Below are 14,958 nucleotides of genomic sequence, written 5' to 3' on the forward strand. Positions count from 1 at the left end.
GGCGGCCGCCCCTCACACTGTCCCCGAGCCGGAGGGGACCGCACGGGCGGGCGGAGCCAGGGGCCGGGGGGCGGGGCGGCCCCACCTCGGGAAGCGAGAAGCTGGGTGCGGCGCGCCGAAAAGCAGAAGTGCGAGCCGGGAGAGCCGCGGAAAGGTGCGAGTGGCAGGGCGACCCCCGGGACCCTAACGCGGGCAGGTGAGGGCTGGCTGCCAGCTCTGGAGACAGAGACCCACGCTTCTGGAGGCCGCTCTGTCCAGGACCGGTGTCCCCCAGCCCGCTGTCCTGCAGCTTGGTGCCAGGCTCCAGGTACATTTATCGTCGGGCTGGAGCCCCAGGGTTGTGCCCAGGATCCTGATGAGCAATTCCTGGGTCCGGCGGTGTCCTGGCTGGCGGAAGAGGTGGTGCGGACCTCCTGACAGATTTGGGGATGCCCGTTCCTAAGACAGGGCCAGGTGACTGTAGACAGGTGGGCTGCAGTGTGGGGGGGAAGGGGACAGAGCATGGGAATTCAAACTGTAGCACAGCCCATTCTTCTGCAAATCCATCAAGACCTCAGCTCCGAGTATAGTCCTGGGCCTGGGGGGTAGGGGAAGGGGAGGAGGAGGGAGGTGACGGTGGAGGAGGGAAGGTGGGGAGCCCCACTTAGTGTCAGGGGAAAGAGGACTAGCCAGAGTCCCCAGGCAAGGGCTCAGGACCCATCTCTCCCGACCCGGGGAATGCCCACATCCCAGGCTGGGAGGACTTTCTGTCATTTCTAGCGTCAACGTTCACCCCTCCACTCTTTCTTGGGGAGAGGGGGAGGGGCTGTTGCATTTCTCTAGGGGCCAGTGGACCGGGAAGTGAAGAGATCTAGAGTCAGAATCTGAGGAGGGCAGAGAGAGCACTGGAGGGCAGGCGGGGGCAGTTGTCCTGACAGTTGTCAAGCATTGCCTTAAAGGTATGCATCACAGGGACACCTCCCCCTGCCCCCAAGTCCCCCAGGGTGTCCTCAAAGGCAGGTTCCTTCCCAAGTCTGGGCCCTGGAATGGTCAGCACGGTGTGCATCCTCCCCCACCCTTGGCATCCTGACAGTCTCACTGGATTCCTCAACCTCTGCTTTCTGCCTCGGGGCTGCTACAACCTGTCCCAGCCTGTGAAATCCCACGCTCTCCGTCACGCTCCGGCTGCTCCAGGAATCATGGCCCCACAAGTCCTGAGTATCCAACACACCCTCTGAGCACCTGCAGGGTGCCAGGCACAGGGTGGGATTTGTGGTGGCAGAAAAGCTTCCCCTTCTTCCCTTCTAGTTTCTTTGGCTGGTCTATTAAATCGGTATACAACAGATTAGCAGGAGAAAAAACTGGAAAGTTTAATAACACGGATACCTCCTGTATACTTGGGAGAGATCCAGGAAAACTTGAAATGGTCAAAGCCATCACCTTAAATACCCCCTTAGGCTAAAGACAAAAGATGTTGGGGGTCAGTTATGGGAGGTTACTAGGAAAAGCCTACTTACTGAACAAGGGTAAGGTTGTTATGCAGATTTAAGTGGCTGCTTTGTTCTTTGATAAGTTGCTACAGTCACCCCCTCCTCCCTTCCTGATACAGTAAGGAGACACCCTGACAGTGGGAGACTTCCCTTAGAAGTGTAAATGTCTCTTACAAAGGGCAACTTCTACTTGGTTTTCTGAATGTCACCAATGTCTGCTGCTTCTTAAAAATAGCCAATTTAGGGCACCTGGGGTGGCTCAGTTGGTTAAGTGTCTGCCTTTGGTTCAGGTCATGACCCCAGGGTCCTGGAATTGAGTTCTGCATTGGGTTCCCTGCTCAGCGAGCAGTCTGCTTCTCCTTTCCCCTCTGCTGCTACCCCTGCTTGTGCTCTCTCTCTCAAATAAATAAACAAAATCCTTCTTAAAAAAATAGCCGGTTTAAAATAATCAACATGCCAAAATGGCTTATTTTGGGGTGGTATATTTTGCTCCCCTTCAGGTTCTAGCTAAGAGAGGCAAAATACACTCCCCGCCCAAAAAGCCTTTATAGTCTAGTAGGGCAGGTGGGCAGATCCGTAACTCAGTGGACTATGGCAGAGTGAGAAGAAACAAAGGTTTTAATGGAAGAGGTATGTATATATGGAGGCTGTCTTGTGAGGTGGTAAGTTCTCCATCACCAGAAGTATTGAAGAGGAGGATGCTGAGGGATGCTATAAAAGGAGTTCCTGCGCTGTGGGCATACGTTGGGAGGCAGATGCAGAGCAGGATAAGATAAGCATTGAGGCTCCTTTTAACCCTATCTGTGATTCTGTGACATTCCTCACTTGGGAAAGTTTGTCTGTGGCCCCACTGCTTTGTGATGGCTCCTTACTTCTCTCTCCAGTTAGACCATGAGACATGGGTTATTCTTTCTCATTTCTGTGCCTGCACCATTGCTCTGCCCAGTGCCAAGCTCCCAGTGTAGACTTTGTATGGAATCGCATAGACCCTGGTGTGGGCCGCTTGAGGAATGCAGGAGTGTCAAGTGAGTCTGCTGCTCTGACTGAGACATGAAGCTGTCAGGTCATGGGAGTAGAGACTGACACCTGTGCTCCCAAGTGAGAGGGCTGGGGGAACTCCCAGGGAAGTCTGAGGCTACCGAGTGTCCTGGAAGTCTCCGTGGACAGCTGGGGTGGTATGGGCCTGGAGAGTTGTGGGGCTTCATTTTACGTGAGGGTTGGTATGCATACTGGGAAAGCTCAAGTTGCTGTGGGTTTGGGCAGAACAGCTGGACGGGAGAGGTGTCAGGTGGCCTCTTACCTGTGAGAGCCTGGAGCAGAAGGCCAATGGGCAGAGATCTGATGGGACAGCATGGATTTCGGCCCTCACCTGAGCTTTAGAGTCACCTGGGACTTCTCAAACATGCTATCCAGGCTCTACCCCAGAGGCTCTGATTTTAACTGTTCTAGTATGTGGCCTGGACATTGGGATTTTTTTGAGCTTGATGATTCTAATGTACAAGCAGGTGCGAGATGCCATTCTGGACAGTTAACTGGCAGCACAGAATTGCATGGAACATGTGTTCAAAATGCAGATGCACAGGCCCCACTCCACACTCTAATCAGAATCTCCAGGCCTTGGGCTGGGGCATCTGTGTTTTTATAAGATTCCAAGGTAATTTTAACAGGCAGCCGGGGTGTTGAAGAAGCAGGTGGCCAAACCCCTTTCATCAAAACGCTGCAGTGGCTCTTCTCCAAGAGAAGCCTGTGGTCTCAAGGGTCGGCTGCTGGCTTCTGAGTTATGGCCCAAGCTTACAGATCAGTAACACAGAAGGAAAAATAGTGAAGCTAACAATTGACTCTCTTGTTCACAGCATCTCTCCCTGCTGGCTTGGGCGTGGGGCAGTCGCCCCACTACTTCAAACCTGAGTCACAGGCTGAGTAGCCTGTGGTGGGGGATGTGGGCAAGCATGTGACCTTCTGTGGAACGGAGGAACATTAAAGTTTCCCTCCCCCAACCTTCCCCCTCACCACCTCCTGCTTTAGGAAAAAGTGGTTTCAAAAAATGCCTTCAGCTATGCTGTGAGTTAGGAATGGAAAAGAAGTCATGATTCACGTGGTATTTCACATCCATTACCGCTGCTCCTGTTTATCCCTCTGTTTTCTACTCAGACCCAACACCCTCTGCTCTCCTGCCCATCCCCTAAAGATTGGCCCTTCCTGCTTCCCCAGGCCCCAAGAAGCTCCCCATGGCACCAGATTTCATCTTCACCCTGAAATTCCCCAGGCCCTTACCCTGTGTCACAGATGCTCACCTTACAAAAATGCTGTTCACCTGCACAGGCTGAATTGTGTTACATTGCTTGCTAGTGTGGGCTGTGTATTTGAAGCCAAAAAAAGAAAAAAAGAAAGAAAGAAACCGTGTAGTAATCAGAACCTAGGAAAGAGACCGTGAATGAAAAATAATATATGTATTTAAAATACTTGCCTTTACTATTTTTCCCCTGAGTAACTTGTCCAAAAAAGATTGCTCTCGCTGACCTATAGCATAACATGATATTTGAGGTTTGGGGAGGAAAAATTTCCTCTGTCCCTCAAGGTCCTTCTAGCTGGGGTAACAATCAAATTGACAGGAGACAGATTTACAAGAGAAAAATTAAATGTAATAGCATACATATGGAGAATCCACACAGACATGGGAATTCCAAAGATGGGGAAGCAACAAGACTCTTACAGGAGCTAAGGAGAGAGGTGAGATAAGTAAATAAATAAATAAATAATCTTGAAAAGAGAGTTTTATTTGAGCCCAAGTTAGGACAGCTGCCACAAGAAATATGCTCTTCACAGGGAAGAAAGTGCTCCAGAGAATAAACAGTTTTTAGAGGGTTATCTACTTTTCTACATCTTGCAGAAGCTCCAGAGATTATAGATTAGCATATAAGTAAGAACCATGAGGTTTTTTTTAAAAGATCTTATTTACTCATGAGAGATACAGAGAGAGAGGCAGAGATTTAGGAAGTGGGAGAAGCAGGCTCCCTGCAGGGAGCCCAATGTGGGACTCAATCCCAGGACCCCGGGATCACCCCCTGAGCGGAAGGCAGATGCTCAACCACTGAGCCACCCAGGCATCCCAAGAACCATGAGTTTTAATGTCAAGGAATGCAGGAAGTGGGAACATTGGTCAGTATCTTAAGAACAAGATGATTTCCTTCAGGCTACTCATTTTCAAGGCAGGTGTACAACGTATGTTTACATATGTGGGACATAAATCAGGGTTTTGGTTTAAACAAAATTTATTTACAGTCATGCCGACTTAGAAAGAAATCTAAAATGGGGATCCCTGGGTGGCGCAGCAGTTTGGCGCCTGCCTTTGGCCCAGGGCGTGATCCTGGAGACCCGGGATCGAATCCCACGTCAGGCTCCTGGTGCATGGAGCCTGCTTCTCCCTCTGCCTGTGTCTCTGCCTCTCTCTCTCTCTCTCTCTGTGACTATCATAAATAATAAATAAAAATTAAAAAAAAAAGAAATCTAAAATGGCTTCCTTTTAGAGAGACGTTCTTTTTCATGTGTATATAGTATGTTAATAAGGTGGGTCACATTGATTTTTGGATGTTTAACTTTGCATTTTTGGGATAAATGTCATTTAGTCGTGGCATTTTATCTTTTTTGTATATTATTGAGTTCCATATGCTAAAATTTTGATAATATTTTTTGTGTCTATGTTCATGAGGGATGTTGGTCTCATTTTCTTTTTTCTTTTCTTTTTTTTTTTTTAGATTTTATTTATTTATTTGAGAGAACAAGAGAGAGGGAGCATGGGGATTAGGGGCAATAGGAGGGAGAGAGAGAGAATCCCAAGCAGACTCCCATCTTTAGGCTCAATCGCACAATTCTGAGATTCTGACCTGAGCCAAAATCAAGAGTCACACATTCAACTGACTGAGCCACCCAAGCACACCCTAATTTTCTTTTTTATAATATATTTATCTGGTTTGTTACATCAGGATAATGCTGGTGGCATAGAATGAACTGGGAAGTATTCTCTCCTATTTTCTGGAAAACTTTTGCATAGAATTGGTATTATATCTTTCTTAAATTTTTGGTAGAATGTACCATGACTGGGGGATGCCTCAGTGGCCCAATCAGTTGAGCATCCGACTCTTCATTTCAGCTCAGGTCATGATCTCAGGGTCCTGGGATCAAGCCCCAGATGGGACTCCCTGCTCAGTGCGGGGAGTCTGCTTCTCCCCCACCTCTGCACCTACCTCTCCCCCCCCCCCACCTTATGCTTTCTCTATCTCTCTTAAATAAATAAGTAAATAAATAAATAAATAAATAAATAAATAGTCTTAAAAAAAGAATGTACCATGACTTGGAATTGGAGGGGGCAGGGTTGGTTTATGTATAAATTCAGTTTCTCTAATAGATTTGAGAATTATTTAGGTAGTCTATTTTTCTTGAGTGAACTTTCATAATCTGTATCCTTCAAGGAGGGGGCAGGGTTGGTTTATGTATAAATTCAGTTTCTCTAATAGATTTGAGAATTATTTAGGTAGTCTATTTTTCTTGAGTGAACTTTCATAATCTGTATCCTTCAAGGAAATTGCCCATTTCATATATGTTGTGGAATATATTGGCATAAGTATTGTAATAGTCTCTTTATCCTTTTAATACTTGTAGAATCTGTAGTGAATCATCTATTTCTGAATTAGAAATTTGTGTCTTTTCTTTTTCCTAATCAGTATGTCTAAAGGTTCATCAATTTTATTGATTTTCCTTTCAAAAACCAGCTTCATTGATTTTTCTCTCTGTATATATATTTTTATTTCTATTCATTTCTGCTCTTATTTTTATTATTTCTTTTCTTCTGATTATTTTGGATTTAATCTGCTTTTCCTTCTTTGGTGTGTTTGTGGTAGGAACTTAAATTATTGATTTTCAGCTTTTCTAATATAGGCAGTTATTGCTTAAAGAGCTGTATGTCAGCCTTGTGCAATGCCCAGTGTTAAGGGTCTGGAAGCAGAAGAGAGGTATGGCTGAGAGGTCACAGCAGGGGGAAGACCCTGGCCCAGGAGTCAGAAACCTAGTTTTCACTAGCCACTCACAAGCTTTGTGACTTTGGACTTAGACTTTCTGTGCCTCAGTTTCTTTGCATAATGGAGCCAGGGTGATCTTGGGCTCTTGGAGATGAGGTAGTTAATGAAGATGATAGCATTTGACACCCGGAAGGGCCTCCCCAGGCCAATGTGAAGGGTGGTTGTCATAACATTTGTTTTTTTTTTAAATTTTTATTTATTTATGATAGTCACACAGGGAGAGAGAGAGAGAGAGAGAGGCAGAGACACAGGCAGAGGGAGAAGCAGGCTCCATGCACTGGGAGCCTGACGTGGGATTCGATCCCGGGTCTCCAGGATCGCGCCCTGGGCCAAAGGCAGGCGCCAAACCGCTGCGCCACCCAGGGATCCCCTGTCATAACATTTGTAATCATGGTGGCTTCTTTTGTCTTTCCAGAACCGGAAACAGCATGTACACCTCCCTCCCCCAGAGGTAAGCTGTGTGCCCCCCCTTTCATCTCTCCCCTTCTTCACCCCCAGGGCTGCCCCCCTCACCCCTTCCCTCATCCCCAGGCCACCATCCCCCGCCCGCCCGGTCTGCCCAGGGGTCTGCTGGGGTCCACTCCTCATGGGCCCGGGCCACCACCGCCAACCCTCTTCCCTCCGGCAGTGGCTCTCCGTTCCCAGGCTCGGTGCAGGATCCCGGCCTGCATGTGTGGCGGGTGGAGAAGCTGAAGCCAGTGCCGGTAGCACGTGAGAACCAGGGCGTCTTCTTCTCGGGGGACTCCTACCTAGTGCTGCACAATGGTCCGGAGGAGCTCTCCCACCTGCACCTCTGGATAGGTAAGGAGGCTGGGGGGCGAGTTGGGGGCGTGGCCCAGGCGGGGGGCGGGGTCTCAGGGGCCGACGCCTCCCCCCCCAGGCCAGCAGTCTTCCCGGGATGAGCAGGGGGCCTGTGCCGTGCTGGCCGTGCACCTCAACACGCTGCTTGGGGAGCGGCCGGTGCAGCACCGCGAGGTGCAGGGCAACGAGTCCGACCTCTTCATGAGCTACTTCCCGCGTGGCCTCAAGTACCAGGTCAGAGTCCACCTCCCAGCGCCCCCCCACACCCGCGGCTGCTCTCCCCGCCGCTCCTCCTTCCTGCCAGTTCTCACCCTGCGAAGGACGCAGGCGCCCTCGGGCCTGCCCCCCCCCATCTTTCTGCCCATCTCCTGCCAGGACAGGGTAGGGAGGGCCACGGGGGTGGGGGCCGTCACCCACTCAGGTTGGCATCTGGGCTGCAGGAAGGTGGAGTGGAGTCAGCATTTCACAAGACCTCCCCAGGGGCCACGGCGGCCCCCATCAAGAAGCTGTACCAGGTGAAGGGGAAGAAGAATATCCGCGCCACGGAGCGGGCGCTGAGCTGGGACAGCTTCAACACCGGGGACTGCTTCATCCTGGACCTGGGCCCGGTGAGTCGCAGGCCCTTTAAGCCGGCAGGGACCGGGAGGCCGGCGAGGGGCAAGAGGCCACTCCAGCCATTAGAAGACATCTCCTGTCCCGAAAGACAGAAGCCCCTCCGCCATCCAGGCCCTGCGCTTACTCTCTCCTCTCCCAGCCTTGTAGCTCTGGCCAGCCGCCCGCCCTGCCCTGAATTTGTCCGCTGGGCCGTTAACTCGGGGAGTCTCTGATGCCCACTCGGAGTCGGCTCAGGAACCACAAGGCCCGTTGCTGTGTGGCATGGTGGCATGTGATGAGGACTGTCGAGAGGCAGGGCCTGTGCCAGGGGCTTCAGGCAGGCAGGGGTCCCTCTAGTGGGCATTGAAGCCAGTCCCAGGAAGGTGCCTGGGGGGTGGGGGGGATGATGCTTTAACAGCCCAATTGGCAGGTGAGCTGGAGCAGGTGAGCTGGGGCAGCGGAAGGGGGTGAGGTGCAGATACACATGCTGACGGCAGGGAAGGGACTGGCTTGATGGATCCCTGGGTGTGGACAGGAGCGGAGGGAACGGAAAGGGTTCTGGAGCCTGAGACCTAGGTCTGGAGACTGGTTGAGGAGTCTGGATTGCATCTGGTGCTGAAGGTTCCAGGCAGGAAACCAACCCAGAGCAGTTTATTTTTTTAATTTTAAAATATTTTATTTATTTATTCATAAGAGACACAGAGGGGGAGAGGCAGAGACACAGGCAGAGGGAGAAGCAGGCTCCATGCAGGGGGCGCGATGTGGTACTCTCCCGGGATTCCAGGATCACGCCCTGAGCTGAAGGCAGACGCTCAACCGCTAAGCCACCTGGGCATCCCCAGGAGCAGTTTAGAAGGAGGGCTAGCAGCAGTGAGCTGGAGACAGGTGACGAGCTCAGCAGGGGGCGAGTAGCCGTGTGAGATACGGGGCTCCAGGATGGCATTCGCCCAGTCACTCATTCATTCATTATTTAATAAGTGCCTAAATTTGTGCCATCTCTGTTTTAGTACTGGGCATGCAGCTGTGAACAAAGGAAAGCAAAACACAACTCTCATGCCCTAATGAAACTTTCTAGTCAGGGGACATAGATTACAAACCAGATAAAGACCTTTAAGTCTATTTGGATAAAGCCATGCGGAGAAACAAAGCAGGAGGTAGATGGGGCTGGTCAGAGAAACACTTGCAAAGATTGCTGTGTTGTCTTAGATGGTCTTGCCTCCCGGGGCAGTTCTTCAGGAACACCCCCCCCCCCATCACACACATATACAGTCAACAAGCTGGATGCAGGGATCTGAGCCTCCCCACTTCCCTCCAGAACATCTTCACCTGGTGTGGTGGAAAGTCCAACATCCTGGAGCGCAACAAGGCACGGGACCTGGCCCTGGCCATCCGGGACAGTGAGCGACAGGGCAAGGCCCAGGTGGAGATTGTCACTGACGGGGAAGAGCCTGCAGAGATGATCCAGGTTGGGGGATATTGGGATGGGCAGCCGGGAGAAGCTGGGGGAGGGGTTGAGGGTGGTAAGATGAGGGTGGCAGGGATGGGGGTGGGTGGTCTGTGTACAGCTTAGGGCTGTGGGCTAAGGATGCTGTGGACTATGATCATAAGGGATCATAGGATGCCCTCGTGTGATTCAGAGTAAAGTTGCCTTTTGGGCAGATGGACCAGTGGCCTGGCAGGTGGACTGGGCTGGACCCAGCTCTCACCCCCTTGTGCGGGACACAATTTACCTCCCTCAGATATGATAGCCTTGGGCATGATGGCTTGGGAAGGTCTGGGACAGGTGCCCAGGAATGCCTGGAAACCTGGCCTGCCCTGGCCCCTCTAGGTCCTGGGCCCCAAGCCTGCTCTGAAGGAGGGCAACCCTGAGGAAGACCTCACAGCGGACCGGACAAATGCCCAGGCCGCAGCTCTGTACAAGGTAGGTGCTCTGGGCCTGCCCTGGGTCCAGGCAGGGGTGCTTTAGGGACAGGAGAAAGCCCAGGGAAGATTGGGTGGGGCAGCTCAGTGGTTTATCCAGGGCTCCAAGTGAGGGGAGGATGGGAAATGGATGGATGTCTGGCCCCCTGAGGAGATATTGACACTTCACTTCCAGCCCATTCTTGGAGAAGGAGATGTGAAGCTGATGCTGAGCTTTACTTCTCTGGATTCTTTGCATTTATTTGTGATTTGGAATCTACTTAATTTCTGCAGTGGTTCCAGTCTCCTCTCTGCTCCTTGGGCTGGGGCCGTGAGCGGGGTCCGTGGGGGCCATGGCATATGGGTGGAGGTTAGGACTGTGTGTTGGGGATGGGATCTGGCACTGCCCATCCTCCCCCAGGTCTCTGATGCCACTGGACAGATGAACCTGACCAAGGTGGCCGACTCCAGTCCCTTTGCCCTTGAGCTGCTGCTGTCTGATGACTGCTTCGTGCTGGACAATGGGCTCTGTGGCAAGATCTACGTTTGGAAAGGTACGTGGGGGTTTCTCCATTCTAGCCTGAGGCCCCTGCAGCTGCTCTGACCTGGGCACACTTCCCACTAGAGGGCTCAGCCTGCCTGACTGCTTTCAAAAACAGCCTCAGGGAGCTGCTGAGCAGTTTCTCTTTGCTGTTCCCACCCCCTAAATTCCAGGCAAAGGTTCTGAAATGTCAGCAAGCCTTAGAATCACCACAGGGCCTGTTAGAACAGAAGGCTGGACACCCCCCCCCCCCCAGCCAAAGATTTTGCATATCTAATTGGTTTAAGCCTTGATGCTGGCCCAGGATTACCGTCAAGCATTGCTGTCCTAGAGCACTCCTAGCCTTCTGGGCTGCTGGGATCCCAATCTTGCTATTCTACCTTGGGGTGTGACAGAGCAATTTTACATAAATTAAATCTCACTTTGTCGTCTCAGTAAAGAACTAGTAGAACTTGTTTTTCCAAGAAATTGTACTGGCTGGAGATAGAAACACTGTAATGTATAAGCTTGTTCTCTTGGTTTAACTCCAAAAATGTTGAAACAAAGCTCTGAGTCTCTGGCCCCGGGAACCTCCTTACTTCTCCATGCCTGTCTTTTCTCGAGCATGTCTTACCTTCCTGACCAGATTATAAACTTCCCAAAAGCAGGAACCATATCATCTCTGGTGTCTTGATGAAATAGCATTTTGCTCAATAAATATTTGTGGGGGCAACCAAAGCCAAGAGAAACCCGCAGCCCAGCCTGGCCAGGAAGATGGGGAAGGATTGGGCATGCTCAGGATAGCGGCTACTGGCCAGGAGTACTCTAGGCTCGGGGAAGAGCCAGAGCAGCAGGCAGCGTGGAGCCTTCTAGGAGTTGAGGTGAGGGCAATCGGAAATTGCGCACTGGGGCTGCCCTTCCCTTCCTGCCACAGAGTATCTTTCCCATGAACCATTTCCAAGCTTGAGGGGTTCCCGGATGCCCACAGAAGGGAATTTAACCCCAAGCAAAGAACCGAACCATTTTTGAAAGAGAAACCAGAGGAAAAAAAAAAAATGGGAGCCAGGAAGAGAAGGCTCTTGCTTTAAACTGAGCACATCTTGCATGAAAGAGATGCCCACAGGAGGGAAAGGATAACTTATGGTCTTCCTTTTTACAGGCTCTTAGGTGGCAGACCTGATGGCAGAGCCATAAGGCTAGTTTCAGCTGTTGGGCATTATGGGAGTAAGATGATGATAAATCACACCCTTTTGTCCTGTTTAGTTTTACACAAAAGGCTTGATACTTGTTGATACTTGTCAACAGCACAGTTGACAGACTCCAGAGGCGAGGTGTCCCGGGTGGGACTCTAGATTTAGAGTCTCAGGCCACAGGGAACGTTAGTTCTGAATATCTGTGGGGCCCTGGTCCGAGCAGAAGGTTTTGATTAGAGCAGATAGGAGGAACAGTTTTCATCCCACTTGGGGCTGCCGGGTTGGGAGAAGTCTCAAGGGGCTGACCTCACACCTCCAAACAGCTCCTCAGCATCTTAGCACCTCCTGGTCCAGCTATTCTATGGAATCCCACCTTAAGTTCCCTTGAGAAAATGGGATGTGGGCTAGAGAGGGTCCCTGCTTTTAAAAAATAAATAAATAAACAAATCAATCAATCAGTCCCCTTCCTATTGATCCAGGGCGAAAAGCTAACGAGAAGGAGCGGCAGGCGGCTCTCCAAGTGGCCGAGGACTTCATCTCCCGCATGCGCTATGCCCCCAACACTCAGGTGAGGAGACGCCTTGTGTCGTACCCCCCGCCCCCTCGCCAGGGTCTCTTCCTGTGGTCTCTTGCCCCACAGACTGGACAAGAAGGGCAGGAAATCCTTGGGCACAGTCAGGAACTGTCAGGCCTCCCTACTGGCCCCTCCAGTGGGAAAGCCCTTTTTAATCCTTCAACATTTAAAAGTACATGGTGTTTTCTTTTGCTTAAAAAATTTTTTTAGGGGGATCCCTGGGTGGCTTAGCGGTTTAGTGCCTGCCTTCCGCCCAGGGCGTGATCCTGGAGTCCCGGGATCAAGTCCCACGTCAGGCTCCCTGCATGGAGCCTGCTTCTCCCTGTGTCTGTGTCTCTACCTCTCTCTTTCTCTCTCTCTCTCTTATGAATAAATAAATAAAATCTTAAAAAAAAAAATTTAGAAAGAGCTCTCAAGTACAAGATGGGGGAGGGGCAGGGGGAGGAGGAGAGCAGCAGACTCCTCCGTGCTGAGCACAGGGCTTGATCTTAAGACCCTGAAGTCATGACCCGAGCTGAAACCAAGAGTGGATGCTCAACTGACTGAGCCACCCAGGGGCCCCAAAAGTACATGGTGTTTGCTAAGAGGATGTTGGGCATCTCTCCTCTGGCAGCCCGAGGGTAGAACCTTGAGGGCCAGACTTCTCCCTCTTTCTGCCCTGCAGGTGGAGATTCTGCCCCAGGGCCGTGAGAGCCCCATCTTCAAGCAATTCTTCAAGGACTGGAAATGAGGGTGGGCGCCTCCCTGCCCCCCACCTCCTGCCCGCTTTCTCCTCTGGCTGCCTGGCCAGTGCTGAGGTGCCCCCGAGGCTGTTGAATAAAGGAGACAAGTGCTTTCCCAACTCTCTGCCCTGCTGCCTGCCCTGAGCTAGTCCTCGCTCCCTCACTACCCACCTGAGCTCATCCATGTGCTGGGGCAGAGGAGGGCCCAAGGACAACCCCCTGCTCCACTCTGGGGCTGGAGCTGACGTTGCAGGATGGAGGCAGCCGGGCCAGGAGGTCCCAGAGGGCTAGCAGGTACTGCTGTGGACCCGCTGGGGAGGAGGCACAGCACCAGGCCTCAGAATGGCTTTAGCCGGGGCTTCAGTTCACATGCTGGCTCCCGAATGACATGCTTGCTGTCCAAGAGGACAACTTCTCGCTCCTGTACACAAGTCTGGCTTGTCACCTCCTAGTCACACTGCATCATGTTGGGCTGATGAGCATGGGGCCACTGTAGGGCTGGAGGAAAGCCCCAGACTAGTGTTAAGAGTCATGAATTCTGGCTCTGATTTTACCCTGCCTCCGTGTCAGGCTGGGCAAGTTGCTTTTCCTTGTCTAGGCCTTAGTTTGTTCTCTCGTATAATGGGGTGGTGGCTGGAGTATCAGAGAGGCCAGGTAGCTAAATAGGAGAACGGAGTAGCCCCCAGTGCTCCCACCTGGAGTGCAGGATCCAGGGGCAGGAGCAAGGCTGAGGAAGTCTGGCAGTTCACGAGGCAGGGAGAGCAGTGGCTGTCCTGACCCACTCCCGTGCCAGTACCCCAAGGGCAGCACCCCAAGCTACGGCTGTCCTGACCCACTCCTGTGCCAACACCCCAAGGGCAGCACCTTAAGCTAGGCTGTCCTGACCCACTTCCGTGCCAGCACCCCAAGGGCTTCTGAGCTCTGATGGGCTGGATTCTCCCATCCCAAATTAATTCCAAGTTCATCTTGATTTTGTGCAAAGCAGCACGGGAACATGCCCTCCTCTACATATCCCCCAGGCCGTCTCTGCAGAGTTGTTCAGTGGCCTACGTGACAGCCTAGAGACAGCATGTGCCACGGATGGTTTGTAAAGGAGAGTAAGGGCTGCACCACATCCATAGTTCTGACTTTTTTAGGGTTGTGAAGCATTTTTCATCTCCCGTGGAAGGCCTAGGTAGGCCCTTCCTAAGAAAAATGTACAGGTTAAGATTTTTGCATCTACTTTCAAAGGGTTTCGGCTCCCCTCCCCCCTCCCCAACAGAACCAACTTCATCCATGGACTGTATTGTTGGTTATTCCAAAGGTCTCAAGCTGAGCACTCTGGAGACATTACATGGGAGTGACTTGGTTCAAAAGGGCTCTTGCAGAGGCCACTGGCCTCCCCTCCAGCTAGAAGCCCGCATGGACAGGTCCCTGGCCATGATGCAGGCTGGGCATTCACCGTCAGGTCTTCTGCAGGAGAGGGAATCTGGCCCAAGAGCAAGCGGAGGGAATCTGCAGGAGAGGAACTACGGAACTGATGCTCTGAAGTGGAGGCTGAGCTGTAGCCTTTCTGCGTTCCAGCCCCACCAAGCTCAGTAAGCAATTGGCCACCCTTGCAGGCCCGCTAAGCACCCAGACTGGAGGTGAAGCAAAGGATTGGTTCAGGTTGGGCCAAGATGGCACAAGGCAAATTGGTCTGCTACCAGTCCCGCCCTTGAAGCATCTTGCTAACCGCGGCGGGGTGTGCTCTGCCAACCTGGGTGGCTGGCTGTCACTTCCACCTCTGCAATGCACCCCAGCTCCAGTGGGTTAGATTTGGAGAAACGTGCAGGGGTGAGACTGTGGTCTTCCATGGGTCTCCTTGAGGGAGTACGGACAGGAGAGCGGTGTTATGGGGTCTCGCCTGCCCCGTGCTCCCCAGCTCAGGATACCCTCGCCTGGAGGAATGGAGAACAGAGCTACTAGCTTCTCCTGAAGAGAATGTAGGAAAAACATGTGGAGGTCTCACAGCAATGTTAACAAGAGCTCAGGCCGCCCTGCCCCTGGCTCAAGTGTGCAAGGAGTCTCTAGGCCTCTAAGTACACGATGGACACCATATATGCTCAGTGGAGTCTGGCCAGGGCAGAGAA

General features: G+C 51.9%; 1 protein-coding gene across 4 annotated transcripts; it reads left to right on the forward strand.

The window, feature by feature from the left end:
- Nucleotides 1–23: 23 nt before the first annotated feature.
- On the forward strand, nucleotides 24–12,966 carry CAPG (capping actin protein, gelsolin like). Of its 4 annotated transcripts, none has more exons than XM_055327019.1 (10): nucleotides 24–154; nucleotides 6,960–6,995; nucleotides 7,173–7,345; nucleotides 7,425–7,579; nucleotides 7,786–7,953; nucleotides 9,255–9,404; nucleotides 9,768–9,860; nucleotides 10,260–10,392; nucleotides 12,031–12,119; nucleotides 12,790–12,966. In XM_055327019.1, exons 2-10 carry the CDS (start codon nucleotides 6,973–6,975, stop codon nucleotides 12,853–12,855), a joined length of 1,050 nt encoding a protein of 349 aa, XP_055182994.1. In that variant the 5' UTR covers nucleotides 24–154; nucleotides 6,960–6,972; the 3' UTR covers nucleotides 12,856–12,966. The 4 variants fall into 4 exon arrangements, with proteins under 4 accessions (XP_055182994.1, XP_055182995.1, XP_055182993.1 ...); XM_055327020.1 differs by having other exon boundaries at nucleotides 120–196; XM_055327018.1 differs by having other exon boundaries at nucleotides 146–307.
- The last annotated feature ends 1,992 nt before the right edge of the window (nucleotides 12,967–14,958 follow it).

Source organism: Nyctereutes procyonoides, unplaced genomic scaffold, assembly GCF_905146905.1.
Source record: "Nyctereutes procyonoides isolate TBG_1078 unplaced genomic scaffold, NYPRO_anot_genome, whole genome shotgun sequence".
Classification (NCBI taxonomy): Eukaryota; Metazoa; Chordata; class Mammalia; order Carnivora; family Canidae; genus Nyctereutes; species Nyctereutes procyonoides.